The sequence below is a fragment of the Selaginella moellendorffii genome, unplaced genomic scaffold, assembly GCF_000143415.4.
Source record: "Selaginella moellendorffii unplaced genomic scaffold, v1.0 SELMOscaffold_47, whole genome shotgun sequence".
Classification (NCBI taxonomy): domain Eukaryota; kingdom Viridiplantae; phylum Streptophyta; class Lycopodiopsida; order Selaginellales; family Selaginellaceae; genus Selaginella; species Selaginella moellendorffii.
In genome coordinates, this window is record NW_003314308.1 from 199,017 (window position 1) to 217,904 (window position 18,888).

General features: G+C 44.5%; 3 protein-coding genes across 3 annotated transcripts; 1 reads left to right on the forward strand and 2 right to left on the reverse strand.

The window, feature by feature from the left end:
* Positions 1-5,718: 5,718 nt before the first annotated feature.
* LOC9657647 (exosome complex component RRP41 homolog) lies at positions 5,719-7,081 on the reverse strand. Its single transcript, XM_024686213.1, has 10 exons — positions 7,003-7,081; positions 6,899-6,945; positions 6,792-6,852; positions 6,697-6,735; positions 6,561-6,628; positions 6,424-6,502; positions 6,339-6,375; positions 6,162-6,278; positions 5,936-6,111; positions 5,719-5,886 (listed from the first exon to the last, which is right to left on the reverse strand). The coding sequence occupies exons 1-10, from the start codon at positions 7,054-7,056 to the stop codon at positions 5,836-5,838; spliced, it is 729 nt and encodes a 242-aa protein (XP_024541981.1). The 5' UTR covers positions 7,057-7,081; the 3' UTR covers positions 5,719-5,835.
* Positions 7,082-7,235: 154 nt separating this feature from the next.
* LOC9658335 (probable protein phosphatase 2C 51) lies at positions 7,236-9,484 on the forward strand. Its single transcript, XM_002980941.2, has 4 exons — positions 7,236-8,370; positions 8,443-8,769; positions 8,844-8,949; positions 9,035-9,484. Exons 1-4 carry the CDS (start codon positions 7,576-7,578, stop codon positions 9,325-9,327), a joined length of 1,521 nt encoding a protein of 506 aa, XP_002980987.2. The 5' UTR covers positions 7,236-7,575; the 3' UTR covers positions 9,328-9,484.
* A 2,460-nt stretch (positions 9,485-11,944) lies between these two features.
* On the reverse strand, positions 11,945-14,496 carry LOC9657648 (9-cis-epoxycarotenoid dioxygenase NCED4, chloroplastic). The gene has a single exon (XM_024686202.1). It carries the CDS (start codon positions 14,103-14,105, stop codon positions 12,036-12,038), a length of 2,070 nt encoding a protein of 689 aa, XP_024541970.1. The 5' UTR covers positions 14,106-14,496; the 3' UTR covers positions 11,945-12,035.
* Between the last annotated feature and the right edge of the window lie 4,392 nt (positions 14,497-18,888).

Genomic DNA, 18,888 nt, shown 5'->3' on the forward strand with positions numbered 1-18,888 from the left:
CTAATATATTCTATATCTTTTTTTATATATATCCAATAAATGCAAGTATTATAATTTTGTAAGTAATTATGTAGCACAAAATTGTAATTTGAAAAAATTATATAAGAAAGCTAAATCTGGATAAATTGTGATGGTGATTTTTTTAAGGATCATCAACTCAATATTTTATTTAGAAAAATAAAGAATTTCTAAATGAAGCATAAAAAATTTATAAAATCCATAAATATAAGTATTATAATTAATGTGTCAAAAGTATTTATAAAGAAAAGATATTTTTAAAATATCAAATTTTGATAGTACTTATTACAAAAACACAATATAAACAATCAAAGAAAATGACTTATGAGACAATCTGTACGAGTTCAAATCCCAACACTCTACCAAGGTGAGATGAGGTATGGGGTATAAAAACACTTATATCTCATTGTCATATGCTCTTAGTTGAGGAAACTAACTTAGGCACACTAGTAAATGGGGGAATGCCCTTGGGGTTATATTTAATAAGTTGTATGATTGAATAGATACATTTGATATGAGTATTAAACTTCTTTTATAGGTGGTGGAGTTGTAAGGAACCAACTCTTTGAGATGTCGTAAGTTAAAAGATCTTTAAAATCATGATTGGAACCATAAAGAATTCATTAGATGAGATCGAGTTCAAGATCGAATCCAAGACTAAATCTAAGATCAAATCCAATACTAAATCTAAGATTTGAGATCGAGTACGAGGTTGAGTCCAAAATTGAGTCTAAGATAAAGTTTGAGAATAGATTCAATTACTAATATAAATCATGAGATGAAATCCAAAAGTGATTATCTCCTAGAGGGGGGGCAGGGGGTTCCAAAAGTATAGTAGGGATAGTGAGGTTTAGTTTTGAAAGAACTCTTTAATGATACTTTTAAATTGAGTTAAGGTTGGGACTAAGGCTTAATGGCTTTGGGTGGTGAACTTGGCGGATGTTAAAGAAACCTCCCAAGGAAGTGCTTAAGAGTAATTCCCATTCCCAAAAGGGAAATTAATTGTAATGCTTCTAATGTAAGTGACTAAATTTTCCATTCTACTTTAATCACTTAACCACATTTTTATCTATTTAGAAATGTCTTTCTCACAACCTCAATAAATTTTATTCTCGACTTAGTCCCATGAATGACATCTATGCCATTTAGCCTTTGCACTTGGTCTAAATGCTCCACATGTCCAATCCCACAATAAGCACCTAAGGATACCATTGGCATATCAACTCGTTACATTAAGGTTATGTTCATTCACATTTGTTTTGTAGGTAGTCCAAAACCACTTATACCACAGTCTCATCTCCCAAATATTGGGCCATCCATTCATGAATGATCATCCCATGACCACACCTTAGTATCCTTAAGATGCTTAGAGACATAAGAGACACCTTTCCCTAATATTCCTTCTTCAATCCTTATTAACTCCCTTTTGTCCACGGTTGTGCTTGCCAACACTACTATTGGATCAAGGCCCAAAGGCTTAACCACTAAGTCCCATTAACTGCTGGGACTTCTTTGCCACAAAACTATATCGTTAGTCACTACACAAAAAGATTACTCCTCTTCTTTTCCACAGTTTAAGACTTTTGGATGACATTTCAAAATATTGTAGACTAACATGAGTCTCATGGGTACTTTCCCCATCTTCCACCTATGGGTGCCCTAACCATGTAGCTAGAGTGAGGCTCTACTAAGCCACACCAAGTATCCAAGTAGATAGTGCGACCCACACTTAGATTGGGAACATCAACCATTGAATTTCTTGGGAAAACTAAAGCCAACTCTTGAACATTTCACCAAGTTACCCCACTTGTCCGTTCGTGTTCATTTTAGCCTTAAACTCCTCAATAATTATATCATCACCTACCATAGGTATAACTTTCATTGGTTACACTAGTTTTCCTTAGCCAAACTAGTTCCACTAGAGTCCTCCCTCTACTATCCTTTTGGAGCTCACCAACCCCCTAGGGTTTGGGAGATGATCACTTTGGGCTTTCACTTTTGGACTCAGACTCGAACTTAAACTTGGACTCGGACTCGGACTCGGACTCGGTCTTAGTTTTGGTCTTGGTCTTAGTCGCGGTCATAGTCTTGGTCCCAGTCTAGGTCCTAGTCTCAGTCTCAGTCCAGGTCTCAGTTCCGGTCTCAGTTTTAGTCTCAATCTCAGCCTCAATCTCGGTCCTGGCCTCGGTCCTAATCCCTATCTCGGACTCCATTTTGGACTCCATCTTAGACTCTATATTGGACTCTATCGCAGACTCCTTCTTAGACACCATCTTGAATTCTATCTCGAACTCCTTTTTGAACTCGATCCCGACACTTTCATGTGTCACAACACTTGCTATGTGTCAGTGCTTCTTGTGTCCTTTTCTAAAGACTCATTCAACAATTGCTTCGTGCTCTTTCCTACGAGCACTTTATTTGGAGTTTTGCTTCTGCTCTTGCCTTTTTGAGTTAGAGCTTTTGGTCCTAACGTGTTATGCTTGTTAAACTTTTGTTTCAACTACTGCCATATAACACACTTTCAGCTTCATTTTGGGGCTTAGGGATTTGTATCTCACACTTAGCTCATGTGGAGTGGTGCCCCACTTTAATACTATATGGCTTATTGGTTCTCACTCTTTCCTAGGGGCTTGCATACTTAGCTGTTAGGCTACAATATTTATCTCAAACTAAGAGATGTATTTAAGGCTTGGGATTTAGAGGGTCTTATGATCAAATTTTCTTATACCAAAGGATGTTAAAAACCTAGACACTTGGTATATTTAGTTGCTTATGCCTACAGAAAGTGTAGTTAAACTTTAAATCTAATGTAACTCAGGGAGGGGGATTAGGAAGAATTTAGGAATCTATAGATGGATGGTTAGCACCTCATTACTTATATAGTGAGTAGTTAAATCCAAGTAGGTCCAAATATGAGATAGTACAATAAGTGTGAACCTTAGCAAAGAAGCTTAATTGAGGCCAAGGCAAAAGTGATTAGATAGATGAGGTAAGTTGGCAAATTAGAAATAAAAAATTTGTGGTTGTTTAATTAAAAAAAAACATTGCAATGGCCCTTGTAGATATTAGTGCAATGTGATTTCTACCTAGTGCTCTAAATGTTAAAGTGAAGAAATTAAGCAAACATAGATAAATGGCAAGAGTAATTATGACTCTCTTAGGTAGCCAAATGCGTCATCATCTAATTAGTGACATGCATGAATGGATTAATGAGATTCCCATTGTCCCTCTATTATCTAGCTAAACCATGGCTAAGGGAACGAGCTTAGAAGAATTAGTAAAGAAAAATACCTTATTAAGATTAATTCTAGTTTGACTTTGTGAAATGATTTAAAAGATGATTTATAAAGGTTCAAATATAAAGGGAAAAGGCCCATAAATAAAAGTGCAGTTTTTTTTTAATTGATTAAAAAATTTAGGATACTTAGGGTTAAGTGTCTTTGAAGGCTAGATGACCTCTAAAAATTTAAATCAAGGAATTTATATTTGGTATTATAGAGGTCTAACAAATCCACCACACTCACCTAGTCCAATACTACTCAGACTTAATACATGATTTGTAAGGGTTAAAATATAAAAGGAAAGGGCCTAATACTACTAAATTTTTATTTAGCTAAAAATAAAACTTTGATAAAAAATCTAGAAAACAAATTTAATACTGGGTTGGGTGAGCATGGTGGATTATAAATAATAACTCGAAAGACAATCTATAAGAGTTCAAATATAAAAGGAAAAAACCTCTAAGAAAAAGTCCAAATCTAAAAGTATTATTAATATCTAAAAGGGGTTCCTTATAGAGAATTCCAAAAGTATAATAGAAATAGTGAGGCTAAGGATATAATTTTGAAGGAATTTTCTAATAGTGCTTCAAAACTAACTTAAGGTTGAAACTAGGGGTTAATGGCCTTAAGTGGGACTAAGCATAAGTGCTAAAGAGACCTTCTGAGAAAGTGCTCAAAGGTAATTCCCACTCCTAAAAGGGAAATCAACTACAATGCACCTAACTTATATGAAATCATGCCCTACTTCAATACTATATAATTTCTTAGTTCTCACTCTTTCTTAAGAGTTTTGGCCTTCTCTTTGGGATGGAGGTGGGAAAGTAAAGTTATTTACACTAAGCTATTAGGCCATAGTATTTTCCTTTAGGGTCCTAAATTGAGAGATGCACCTAAGACTTTAAAGGGTTTCATAATCAAATTTTATTATACCAAAGAATGTTAAAAATTTGGACGTTTAATGTGTTTGGCTATTTGTCCCTACAAGGAACATAAGTAAACCTTAAATCTAATGTAACCTGGGGAAGGGGATTGGGAAAAAATTTAGGAATTTATGGATGGATAGCTAACACCCTATTATTTATATAGTGAATAGCTAAATCCAAGTAGGTTTAAATAAGAGATAATACAATAGGTATACAAGATTTCTAGTATCCTTATCTACTATCTAGCAAAACAATGGGGAAAGAAGACCTTGACTCTAGCATGACTTTGTAAAATGACTCAAAAAGTGATCTATATGGGTGGCCTATAAACAAGAGTACACCTCCTTTTTAAATTAGTTAAAGATTTTGGGATATTTCAAGTTAAATGTATTTAGGTTTGATAATATTGGGCCCAATACTACTCAAATTTAATACATGATCCATAAAGTTCATAACATTCAAATTTAAAAGGAAAGGGCCATGAACAAAAGTCTAATCTAAAAATTTTGTCAGTATTTGAAAACGTTAGTCAATGTGATACTACTAAAGTTTTATTTAGCTAAAAATAAAACTTAGATAAAAAAAATCAAGAAAAAAATTTTTAGTACTAGATTGGGTGAGTGGTGGATTGTAAGCAACCAAAGAGAATAACTTACAAAACAATTTATAAGAGATCAAATATATAAAGAAAAAACCCATAAATAAAATTCTAAATTTATATGTCTTAATAGTATTTGAAAAAGTTGTTCAACATGATACTACTAAAGTTTTAATTAGCTAAAATAATTGATAAAAAAATCAAAAAAAAAATTTAGCTTAAAACTTATGTACTTCATGTATTATGTAAAATAATTCATTTAAAATTATAGATTGATGTAGGTAATAAGTTAATTATAACTTTATTAATTTCTCCAAATTTTTATACTCATAAATATATCTAAGATTTTTATTTATATTAATTTTTTTCTTTATTGGCTTAACTCAATGAGTCAAAAAGTTTCAGTATTAATATTGTTATTAACTTCAATCCATCTTTAAATTATATAGATAAAATTATTTGAGGTTGTAAAAATGCAATATCTGCAATACAAATATACTTTCTAATCTGACTTTCAATAATTGTTCAACCAAAAAGAATTTTAAAAACTATTCAATCATAGTAACTTTAAGCTTATTCTAAATTAAAGTCCCAAATCAAACCAACTATTGGAAATTAAAATCCCAAATAAATCCTTTAGCAATATAATATTAAAATCCTAAATAAAACCTTGAGAAAATACAATATTAATAATCTCAAATGAAATCTCTTTATATCTTTAAAAGTTTTAACAGCAGACTTCCAGATTGCTCTTACAATACAATATACCTTTAAAATCCTAGAGTTTATAAATTATTACTATAAAGCTGATTGATGCATAAGCTATCTTAAAGTGGAAATTTTATATTATTTTATATTTTTCCCTTGAGTTAACGATCAGTGTAGGAGATGAGAAACAAACCAGAAAATAGTAGGAAATTTAGAATTAAACTTGACTACAAATTAGAGAAAGTTCGTGAAGATATTCTAGAATACACTTAGAGACTCTAGGTATATTCCTAATCTTTAATTAAGTTTATGTTGCTGTGACGAGCCTGGCAAGGTTCTGCGTATTCTCCATCAACACCTGGAACAGAGAGCTCGTTAGATGAGAGGAGGAAAGAAAATCGTGTTACCTCACGCATGTACCGCGCTGCAGCTTTCGCTCCCTCCGCCGCAAGTTGGAAGACGTTCTCAAAGTGTTCCAGAGGCATCTTAGAATCCATTTGCAGTAACGAGACTTTGTCCACCTTGGGGAACAATGCCACAGTCACGTCCGGGCCACCACCACTGTCCTCGACGTAATTCAGATCTAAACCAAGAGTAACTAGCAAAGCCACAAAGAAGAGAGAAGCTTGTTACCCAGTAAAGGCGTTCCATTGAGGTAACCGGCAGCGCAGGATGCAACGAGATCCCGCATTGGAATGCCTGCTTCCGCTAAAGCCAGTGCTGCTGCATTGATACATGCTGATCGTGTGCCTTCAAAACAAGAAAAGCAAATTATTTGGAAACGATCTCCAGAGATTTAGACATCCTTACCTCCATCGGCCTGGAGAACTTGAACATAGATATCGATCTAGTAGAACAGTGGTGAGAAAACTTAAACATCAGTGCAGCCACGTACCTGTGATTTGGGCATTAGATTCGTAAGAATTGCCGCTTCTAGAGTCTGCCGGATGACAAGTGATATCTCTGTGGAGCGCCTATCCAAGAAAAAAGAAAAACGAGTCTTGCGGGATTTATCTCGAGTGGAAAACATACCTGTTTCCTTTGCCTTTCCTTCGGCGATCGCCAGTGCTGAATGCGGCCATGCTATATTCGCATCGTACCTATAGTTTTCCTTTCTCGTTTAGAAAAAGAAGAAACGAACAACAAAACGAAGAGCAAAAGATCTTACAAGAGCCCGATCCCAAAGCTGCTGTGAGCGATTATGGACCTAATAGAAAATCCATTCGCTTGCATCGATTCCGCAGAGAAGGAGAGAAAGATTACCTCGTGAGGACCATAAACAGCGGCAATCACCTTCGTGTTCCCCATCTCAAACATTGCCGATCTGCGTGTAATCGCCAGAGTCAAGAACACCAGAAACTCCAGCTCACCCATTCGCATTCTCCACAACGCCGAGCTCCGCGTGGAGCTGCCGCATCTGCGATCCATCACATCAATCAACGCTTGCAGCGAATGGCGCCGCCGCCGTCCCTACCTCCAGCGGCCGCCGCCCATCGAGGCGCAAGCCTTCCGGCCCCACGAACTCCATGGCGAATTTTAGGGCATACGCTTAAAACACGTCACACGTAAGCCCTAATATGAAATTAATGGTATCAACACGTGGCGCCCGCCCAAGAGTGGGCCCGTAGCACGCCTCGTGGACCAATGAGAAGAGCCCACATTGTATAGGAGAGTACACACAGGTGTCCGCTTGTGGGGCATGGAGGGGCTGCCCGCCTGCCCGAGAGGGCTGCCCAGCCCTGCCCGGGGGTGAGAGAAGAGAGCGAGGGCGTCGAGGCGCGAAAGAAAAAGGGCAGAGGACTCATGAGTGACGCGCGTTCCTGGTGCCAATGGCGGACGAGGAAGGCAAGCAGCGCCTAAATCTCTTGTGCTGCGGCCTCTGGTGTGGATTCATGTGGTGGGAGGAGCGGCGCGTGACCTGATCGTCATAGGGATCGCCTCTATCCTCGCTACGGTACGTTCACTCCTAGATTCACGGTCCTAGGGGAGGAATTCTCGCATTCATCGGCCAGATCGGGCAGGGCAGGGGCTTGCGTTGCTCTAGATTATGGATTCTTTGGACACGGCGGGGACGACGACGACGACGCCTCCCCGCTCGCTCAAGATCCGTGGCTCTCCAGGGGCTGTAGCACGCCGTAGACGCGCCGAGATCAGGAGGTTCCGGGTGGTCGCCACCAAGACGAACTTGGTGTTCCCAGAGCCTGTGCACAAGAGGCCTCGATCATCCTCTCCGAACGGCCGCTCCTCTTTGCCATCCAAGAGGTCTTCTCCGGCGGCGGCCACGACCAACTTTACCATCACGGTGTCTTGCCACCAGGGCATGGACAAGCATGAGCTTTCCAACGGGTGGCAAGGAAACGGTGGCGATGCTGGTGGTGGCGAGCACAGCTTCTCCGGATCGATCAGCGCTCCTAGCTTTAGTTTTGGTAGTGATAGCAGTAATAGTAGTGGGACGGGAGTTTCCACGGTCACGACCGCTGGTGCCGGCGGAAGAACTTCAAACTCGACCCCAGAGAATAGCGAGGAAGAGACGGTCGATGGTTCTTCCAAGGATTTGCCAGCGGCAATGCAGCTCCTGGACGGGATGGCTGTTTCGGGCACTGCTTGCAACAGGAGCACCCGCTGCATCGCCAGCGATACGTGTCCCCCGCATGGAGCCGTATTCATATGTGGCAGGCGCCGGGAGATGGAGGATGCCGTCGCGGTAGTGCCCTCTTTTATGACGGTGCCGTGCGGTACTGTTGGAGGCTGCGAGTGTAAAGGTGCCACGCTGCCTTCCGCGGACGTTGGCATGTCCGCGTTACACTTCTTCGGAGTCTATGACGGCCATGGCGGACCTCAGGTAACCAACTATTTGCTTTGACTATACTGTTCCTCGTTGTTTCCTCGTTGTTTAATACCTTGCTTCTTTCAGGTTGCTGGCTTCTGCAAGGAGCAAATGCATCGCGTCCTCGAGGAAGAGTTTAGTGGCGTTTTGCCAGGCATGGGTGACAGAGAGCTGGAGGCACATCTTCAGAGAGCAATGGTGGCGAGCTTTCTGAAAGTGGATGCGCAGGTGGGAGGCTTCCTCGAGGGCAATTTGAGTCCGTCAGCTTCTCCATTCATAGCTCCCGAGACAGTCGGCTCGACTGCTGTGGTAGCCGTACTGGGACCAAACCGGATCATCGTCGCCAACTGTGGTGACTCGAGGGCCGTCCTTTCGAGAGGGGGGCGAGCCATTCCTCTCTCCGTGGACCACAAAGTGAGTTCTTCTTCTTCTTCTTCTTCTTCCTTTGATTTTGTTCTGATTTTGTATGCGCTTGTTTTGTTTTGCAGCCAGATCGAGAGGACGAGCTGGCCCGAGTTGAGGCTGCCGGAGGGAGGGTGTTTTTTTGGAACGGTTATAGAGTCTTAGGAGTTCTGGCAATGTCGAGAGCAATTGGTACGTTATGCAGCAGCCTTTGTGTGTTTTTTCTCGTTGTCTCGGAGTTACTTGACACATTATATTAATCTTGTTTTCATCACAGGTGATAGATACCTCAAGCCGTTTATAATCCCAGAGCCGGACGTTACTTGTACAGAGAGAAGTTCGGAGGACGAGTGCCTGATATTGGCCAGCGACGGCCTGTGGGACGTGCTCACCAACGAGATGGCGTGTGACATTGCACGGAAGTGTCTCGTTAGGCATCGAGCTCGGCAGGGCGGCGAGAGTGCCGCAGACATGGCTGCTGGATTACTGACCAAGGTCGCGATTGCCAAAGGCAGCACTGACAACATCAGTGTGGTGGTGGTGGATCTAAGCTCATCCATGCGAAGGTGACGGAGAGAACTTTGGTGTATTGAGAAATTTTTTTCTCTTTTCTTCCCTCGCTCGCTCGCTCTCTCTACATCTTCCTTTTTCCTTTCTCAAATTTCCTCCTCGCAGCTATCTGTGTTCTTCTTGCCATGCAAAAAGACAAAAAAATTGTTATACACTAGAGGAAGTCTATTGAAGTTTTTGAGGGATAAGAAAAGGACTGCTCTAGAATCAACATGGCAAGAATCAACATGGCAAAAACTATGAGGGTTCAACATGGCATCGATCGATCGATTCAGCAACTAGACTACGATCGATCGATGCCATATCGAAGTTTGAAGCTTTTGTCGGGATTTGAACAAATATCAAAGTGTCGGGATTTGTGTTTGTTAAACTTTTGTAAATATCACAAGTCTTTTGGATTGCATCATCCTCAAACTATATAAAGTCGAGGGGTGTTGTCGCCTGGATGTGTGGTTCCATTCAAGAGCTTACACATAGCGCGCACAAAGAAGAAGAAAAGAAAAAAAGAGGGAAGCTTAGCATCTTTCACGTGGAGCACTATCTCCAGACAAAATCTTTGGCTTCATATCACACTACCACGGTCATGGCTGCTCTGTCATTTGCAATATAAAAATCAATAACACTGTGCAGCGATTCATTTTACGGGGATGGCATACAAATTTAGCCATTGTTCACAGTTCTTTTTCTATAAAAGGTAATAATAATTTAGATTCAACTTCTGGAAGCTGCGGATTGGCATTTACAACTTTTAGTTTTGTGGAGTGGTCATTGAGAATTTTGTAACCACGAACACACTTTTTCGTTGGCAAAATTTTGTTGGATATATGGAAAGTAAAAGTAACCATTCGAGAATCTTATCTCTAAAGCTAATATTTATTCGACCAAATGCAACTTATCTCATTCGCTTTATGGAATGGAATCAAAACCCACACCCCCCTGTCAAGTTGCATAGTTGCTGCCCTCGAGGTCCAGGTATTCCGACGAGAAAGCTGATGTTACGCAGCAAAGGTGCGAATATAAACCGTAGCGAATGTTTGTGCGTCTCACTCTCTCTCTCTCTCTCTCCCCCTTTGATTGATCGATCGCATCAAATCGAGCAACAGTTGAAAAACAAAAATAGAAAGGTAAAAAAACGAATAAAACTTTCCATGCTAAATCAAGAACACCAAGGTCGTGCCATGGAACATATTTGGTAGGACTAGCCATCACTGCACCAGTGTCTCGCTACCACTTGAACACGATTCCAAAGTTGCCTATGGAAGTTTTACTTTTTCATCTCTAGCGCGTGGAGAAAGATTGCAACTAAGAGTACCATGTCCCAGGGTTGCTTGTAGCCCGCCTCTCTTCTCTCGTCTCGAGGTCTCCTTGCTTGCCTTGACCAACCTGCTAACAGTGTTAGGTCTTTCTCTTCGCCAAGAAAACCACGCTGATTGGACGAGGCAATGTACTAAGGCTTGCTGTAAAACTTCCAGCGAGACACGCATACTATATACAATATTATAAATTAATTTTTAGTCTAAATTTAATTGTAATTGTAATTTTAATAATTTTAATATTAGGAAAAGTATTGTGGTGAATCCAATCCAAGCCATTCTCTCGCTATACTATGCAGATTAGCAATACCAATAATTTTGCAAGGTAGAGATCCAGACCATGTCATCGGATTAGAAGGTAGTCACACCATCGCTGTGTGTGCTTGTCTTGTTGTCTGCGATCTCTAAGTACTTTTTGCGTGATTGCATAGGAATACTTAAGCTATTTGATAGAATCGCTACGATCGGATACTCCGGGCTCGACGTACGCCTCCGGGAGGGCGACACTTCCGTACGAGTTGAATGTCACAGATCATGCTCGGAGCACTCAGCCTTTGGCGAGCTCGATTTGCTCACACCCCAAGTGTGGACCAAGATCCAGCCAAGTGGCATCTGTGGTGCTCAAAGTCGGTGATTAAACAACGCGTCGCGAGGGGCGCGAGGGGCATTTTTTTAACACGCTTCACTAACCTAAACCGTAAAATATATGAAGATGGGTGATGCTTAAACAAATGCCCAATAGATCTTTGGAGAGCGTTCTTGGCTTCTTGTCGAGTTTGTAGCAGGAATCCTGTGCCGAAACTGGTCAACACCCATAGCTTTAAATACCAAAAGAAGGAGAGGGAAGAAGACAATAGTTGCATTTTCCTCTCTCCCCCGTTTTGGAATTCTCAGTGAGAATTGAAGAAAATTGTAAAAAAGGTCACTCAGATCCACGGAAGGGAAGTGAGGAGATGGCTTGCTTCTAATCCAGTTCATCTCCATCCAAATTTTCATGGCCTGGAGCACGTTGACTGGCTGCTATGCTGCCACTTTGGGGTATACCCATTCAGGGCATATGTCTTAAAAGGGGCCGGCTCTCCTCGGCTAGAAAACACGCCCATGATATTTTGGCAATTTGTCGCGAGCAGGAGAAGCCTCTGGCGAACTCGAAAGCAACAAAACAAAGATAAAAACACCGGGGGAAATATATAATAAAAGTATATATATTCTTCGTTTTCATTTTAATGTACACAAGCAAAAAAACCAAGGAAAAAAAGCTCGAGGGAAAGAGAGAGGGGACCGGGGGCCGATTCAAATGGCTATATGCACAAGAGCGGCTCTCCACTTGTCCCCCCACGAAAAACTTCGCAAACCTTTCCTCTCTCGACGATGGACGCTGCATTCTCTCATCCATCAGTCGCTCTGGCTGGCCAGTTCCTCCTCGGACACGAAGGTGCCGTGGAAACCATACGGCACCCGCGCCGGGAGCTGGACCGAGGCCAGGAGCTCCAGGTTGTCGGTGGCGGCGTCCAGCACCAGGAGCTCCGACACTCCCGTGCTCTCGTTGTGAACGAACGTGAGGACGTAGCCATCGTCCTCGGCCGCGTCCGGGTCGGACGTCCGGGGCACGAAGAAGGGCTCGCCACCAAAGCAATTCTCGCCGTGCACGCGACGGCCCACAACACAGTCGGATACCACCTCGGCCTCCGCCACCTCGGTCTCCACCTCGGCCTTCTCCTTCTTTAGCGAGAGGTCCACCTTGGCTATGCCCGAGATCTTTGGCCACGGGTCCGCCACCGCCAGGTAGAGGTAGCGGCACTGGCGGCCCAGGACGCGGCGGTTCACGGTCCCGGCCTCGAGGTTGAGCCCGGCGATGGGTGTCCGAGTTGACGTGCCCGTGGTCAAGTTGAGCCGGATCTCGCACAGCACGCTGCTCATCTCCTCGTGTCCATTGGGGGACTCGTTGAAGACGCAGTCGGGCGGAGTCATGCACGATCCCAGCACCACGACCTCGTCCTCGCTCGCCTCCCATGCATTCCAGACGTGGAAGCAGAAGCAATCCGGCACCTCCACCCACTTGAGCTCGTCCGAGGTGGTGGCGTACTTCGGGAGCACTCCAAAGCGGGCCTTCTTCTTGGGATCGTAGACCACGGGCGATTTGCCCAGGAGCATCCGCAGGAGCTGGAACACCACCTGCTGGTCCGGGATCACCACGAACCTGTCGGTGATGGCGAAGTCGTGCATCATGGTCGCCCCGGGGAGCGGGATCTCCACGTCCGGCCGCTTGGTTCCATCCGCCGCGAAGCTGAAGTACCTGAGATACGGCTTCTTGACCACGTCGTAGCTGAGCGCGAAGAGCTCCCCGGTGCGCGGGTCCTTCTTGGGGTGCGCGATCATGGAGCTCGCTTTGAGCTGCCCGTGGAAGTCGTAGCGCCCAATAGTGGAGACGTCGCCATCGCCCTCGATCCGGAGCGCGTAGGGCTGATCGTCCTCGGACATGGCCAGGAGCTTGCCATCGAAGAAGACGACGCCGGCGTTGGCCGGACCCATCCCCTTGCCCGCGTCCACCAGCCCGGCCAGGGAGCGGAGGTAGTAGAGCGCGAGGCGGGCGGCGCCACCGTGGCCGTGGAGCTCCCCCACCGCCTTGGGGAAGAAGGCGCGGCCCAGCCGCTCTTCCTGGCACAGCCGGTTTGTCCGCGTGAAGCGCGAGCAGTACGTGGCGGTACCGCCCGAGAGCCGCACGGCATGGAGCATACCGTCGCCGTCAAAGAGGTGGTGGCCGGCGACGGGCTTAAACCGCGGGTTGGCGCCGTTGCGCACGTACAGCCCGTCAAGCCCGTCGGGGAGACGGCCCGTGACGGGCAGTCGGGTGCCCGAGGCCGGGCACTCAGGCACCGGCGCGAAATTGCCCTCGAGCTGGACAGCCGGATTGGCGGTGGAGGGGAGGTGATCGCCCTCCAGGATGGGGATGACGCGCTGCTCGATCCAGTCTAGTGCTGCCGCCGCCATCTTCTGGGCGGGTTTCCATTGCTCGATCGCGATCCCTGGCGTTTGCCCCGGCTTTGTGAAGGATTCGCGAAGGTTCCACAGGGGAATGTCGTCCCACGAGAGCGATGACTTGGGGGCGATGGAGATTGCCCGTGTGATGCTCGCCTCGAGCGCTTGGATGCAATCCTCGATGGATGGAGCTGCCGCCGCCGCTGATAGGAGACTGGCCAGAGGGGAGCTGCTGGATTCCTGGGGCGATGGCGCTGGCGATGGTGGGCAGTCGATTAAATGCGCCTGGATCCCTCTCCTGGCGCTCCTCTTGATCGTCCCCTTGGGCAATTGGGCTTGGAGCCGCGATGTGGAGCAGAGGCTGTGGTGAATTTGGCGCCTGGAGGTGAAACAAGACGAAGACGAGGAGCTGGAAGAGGACGAGGCAGAGCTCGCGATCATCAAGCTCGTGATCCCCCTGCTGCTGCATTCCATGGCTGCCGCCATGGGACGATCGAAGGAAGGAGAAGAGAAGAAAGGGGGGAGAAGAGGAGGGGGAGGGGAAAAGGAAGAGATTTCTCGGAGTTGGCGAGAATTCGACAAGAACAAACCAGGGCTCTGCTGCTCTCACAATATATACGTGTTTGCTGCTCCCAAGAGATGAAGACAAATTACCATTCGCTGGCCAACCAACTGGAGGGATGGTGGAAATTTTTTTACGCAGCAGCCACGAGAAACAAGGGGGAATTTTAAGAAGGAAGCCTCTTGTGCGCGATTAGAAATTCCTGGAACAAGGAAACACGAAGAAGAGGGCCGTGGAGCTCTCGCTCTCTCTCGCTCTCGCTCACTCTCCTCGCAAGTATATCCCTTTCCAGGAATTCCGGGCCAAAAATTTAGCGCTGGGCTTCGTGTTGTGGTGGGCTTCCAAGACCGGAGGCGTATATATATATACGCGGAGGATTAGGGCAAGAAGAATGCCGAGTTGGAGCTCTCGCGGCACGACACGTGGATGGATGCCCCACACGGCTTAGCTGAAGGTTTTTGGAGACAATGCGGTGGTGTGTTGTGCGCCTGTGTGTGAAATTGGGATTGATCGATGGAGATTGGGTGGTATAGACAGAGGGTTGACTCAAGGAATAACCTTCTTTATTCCGGGAAAAAAAAAGGTAGATTTATATAATGGGCTTCTTTGGAGGAGACGCGCTTTTTCAACACCTTGCTTTCATGTCCGAGTTTGAATTCAATCCACTTTGTGTTGTCGTTGTTGTTGCTGCTGGTGGTTCTATTTCAGTCGTTGCTGACAATGAAAGATCTTAGACAACTTCTCCTGGACAAGGATCAAGTTCTTGGACAAAAACGTTGAGATCAACTCCATCCCCTGGGGAATCCATGTGTGGTAATCTCGTTAAAGGGATTCCGTGCAACGAACCTGGTGGATTAGTTTTGATCTTGCTTTATAGGGTTCTTGGGCCGGGGTCACGTATTTGTCAAGTGATGTGAGAACAGAGATCGCAAAATCTTTTAGCGCGGCTCCCCTTTTGTGTTTTTGTTTTTTCTTGGGTGTATGAGAAAATTACACATGCTTCACGTTGGCTTCTTTCACAAATACAAAGATGTTTCATTCAAGCAATGTTCTTCCGAAAGACTTTGGGTGCTTCCTGGATTGGCGTGTGCAGCAAACCGATTCACACACGTTGTCCATCCGGCCACCTTCGTCCCAACCCGAGGTCGGTGCAGTGGGATGGTTCTTTCATGGTCAAAATGTTTGAAAGTCTTGCTTGGTACAGTAAACAGATCTTAATCAGGGCGAATTCAAATTCTTTGGGAAAAGAATAAAACGTGCAGGAAAGCATCACATGGAAGGTATTGGAAATCTAACACAGATTCATTTGAATTTGTAAACTAGTGGAGGCCGCCATGTTCAAACTGCAACCTCCCCTGGGCTTGACTTGAGTTGGAAGAACATCGGATCACGATGATTGGGGAGGGAAAACTTTCAACAAAGGCCAAGAACATGGATTAGTACCAATAAAATCTTTCCACCCACATGCCCTCTGGGCAGCTATCACATTGCCATCAACATTGATGGGGCAGATTGGCCAGGATCTATAAAACCATGTAAGTTATTTTCTAGTTCTGGATTTCAGAAGATTCACCTTTTTATTGAATTAAGATTCACAACACCGACAAGCTACCTCCCGCAAACTCCCTCTTTATAGCAAGCAACAGCAAAACAACAACCAACTTAACGAGTTCAAAGATGCTCATCCACTTAAACTATATCATCATCATGCTTGACTAGCAATAAATCTGACCATCCCCACATTCAAATTGCTGCAACTTTTGCCTTCATTCCTGCCGCCACCACCTTTTCTGCTTCGTAGAGGACTCTTGCTTGGCGGCCACCCGACTAAATGTCTTATATGTGCCACAGCAAGCAAGCCGCAGCATGGAAACAGAAACAGACAACGACATTTTCTGCTGCATCTGCATCTACTTTGCCCAGAGCCTGACAAGATATGCATGCATGCGTGATGCTGAAATGTCTAGGGTTCAGAACGGGGTGAGCGGGGATTTTGGTCTCCCATGCCGTCACCGCCCCTCCATGTGGGCTATAATCCACGGCCCTTACAGAGAAATTGGAAGAATCTAGAATGGAGATGTTGCACTGATTTAGGCTGGGAGGGCTCCTGCTCTGACGCTTGGTTGTTGCTTGAATTTAGCAATTTCCACCTCGCCCGCTACAACCACGCAAACGCAAGGCCGCCACCCCCCTCCATGTGAACAAAGCATGGAGATGCTTAACTCGTGCATGTGACAAAACACAGCATTTAATGTTTTTTTTTAAACTAGGATGTTATCTAGGGTTTTTGCTTTTTTTAAAATGGAGATTCACGTCCATAACTGATATAACTGAAAAGCAAGGGGGACCCAGAGAATATGCTGCTCCCGACATATTTTTGAAATTTTGGTTTGAAGAAAATATTTTTGGGCAGCCAATCACAGATGTGCGTGTGGGATGTCGTGGCAACTTGAAAATATAGCATCTGAATGAAACACATGGCAATGGCGGCGGGCCACCACGGGGAAAGAATCTGCTACACGTGGCGTGATCACGTCAGTTCCAAGTAGCTCTTGTCGGTCAGCATTTTGACCAACACATGGACGCTGTAAAAAAAAGTGCATTTTCTTTTCCTCCACTCCCTTTTTTTCTTCATTGCCTTGTTTCCAAAAGGTGGCACGTCCCAAATCATTCCATGTCTTCATTTTCCATAATCTATATATCAATCTATTTATCTATCAATCTATCTACATACTATTTAGATAAAGAAAATCATGAAAAGAATACCAACAAAGAAGAAAAGAGAAAAAGCTTTCAGAAATTAGCTTTCTCTCTGAATGGCGCACACAAGAATTTCTAGAGCACACTCTCACACAAAAGTCATCTTTTGTTACTTTCCTGGTCGACCACCACCCAGGCCAGACTTACATGTTTCCGTGAGCGTGTGCTAGAATAAATTGCAAGGCTGTCTGTCCCTCAGGAAGAAGGAGAATGACAAGCAATTGACCTGACCTGCGAGCTGCAGATTTTGAAAGCAAGTTCTGAATCAAAGAAAGAAGGAAAAAAAGGAAAAACCATTATGACTCCATTTCCTGTGAAGTTGGAGCCAGGAGGTCGGGCAGCGTTGTGGAGCTCGCAGAGACAGTCCTTTTCTTTGTATCCCTTCCATGCCTGTCGGCGCAAATGCCTCCACGGCATCGATCACATACACTAGTCGCACACTCATCTAGATCCAACACACTCATGCTTCCAGTACCATCATTTTCTGTGTGACAAACCTCCACCGCTGTGGAGACCTTTCCTGTTGCGAAACCATCCTGATCTTGGCGAGGAAACCCCCACGAAGAACGAGGAGAGTTGGTTTGACTGTGCAAATCGCTTGGGTCAAAAGATTCTTTCCTCGCACCGCCCTTTGAATCGGAGAGTGAAACCTATCAAGGCAGAAGAAAAAGTATAACAAGTTGGAGAACGCCTGCTTTCGCCAGCTTGAGTGTGTTGTCGGTCAGTGCTGTAACGAAAAGTGTAGTTACAGTGCGGCAGCCAAGTGACCCTCTTTTCATGTTTTTATGAACCAGTGGATGTGATGTGCGACAGATGGAAATGGATATTGATAAGAAATTTAGAGAGAAAAGTGGCGAGGAAGTCCAAGTGTAGCGTGTTCTCTTTTTTGTGGAACACTTGGGCAGAAGTAGTTTGTTTGGATTGAGTGTTTGACCAGGTGACGAGTTTTCAAACACCTTAAAGGTGAAATCGGACTCTCAATCGTCTCCCAACCCTCACTTCATGAGATGTTTGGCTGTGCAAGCGACGGGAAGGATGCTTGTGTGTCAGTGCAAGTTGATCCTCGCTCTGCTGTGTCATATCAGAGCAACAGTGTGATGTCTGATTACTTGCAACATAAAAACGCATGCTCGTGTTTCGCGCAATAGCTAACGGGGGCATGATTCGGACGAGTAGTTCTAAACCAGGTGGATGATAATATCGTCGGCTCTGTAGCATGACATAACCCTCGATGAACACGATGCTTTGCTGGCCCGGGTAACAGATATATTCGTTCCACACCAAAGATTTCTCCGTAACAAACCCTGATGCTGTCATGATGTGGGAGCTCTAGAAACGTGGACAAAAAGCTAGTGATTCTAAAATCATCTAGAGGGACAAAACTTTGATTTATGTCTATAATAATACATGTTTTTGGGAAATGTTCCTAAGCTCAGTGTAAAAACAATTTTCTATAATGTGAATTTTCTGTCTACGTTTTCCCAAAAAAGGTGGTATGGCATGGTTGCACACTTGGTAAGGCGGTTTGACGAGGTGGACCAAGTGTTCCAAACACCTGAAAACTGGAGATGGCGTGGAGTCTCTCTCAATCCAATCCCAATTCCACATTCCTTGCAATCCTGCTTTTGTGGACGTTTGGTGCGAGTCACGGGAAGGATGCTTCTGTGTCAGTGCAAGTTGCACCAGTGTGTGCGTGTCTGTGATGAGTGAAAGGAAGCGTCTTCTTTGTGTCAAGCTCTGCCATGTCAAATCGAAACAACAGTATTGTTCCTCACTTTTATTTTATTTTTTTCTTTTTGACAAGTAGAAAAAAAACGTGTCAAAATGTAAAGGGCATGGTCGTGTTAAGGAATGAATTGGACCAGTAGTTAGAAACCAGGTGGATAATCTTCAAGAGGTCTGTAGCATGACACGGACCATCCACAAACTGCTGCCCAGGAAATCGTA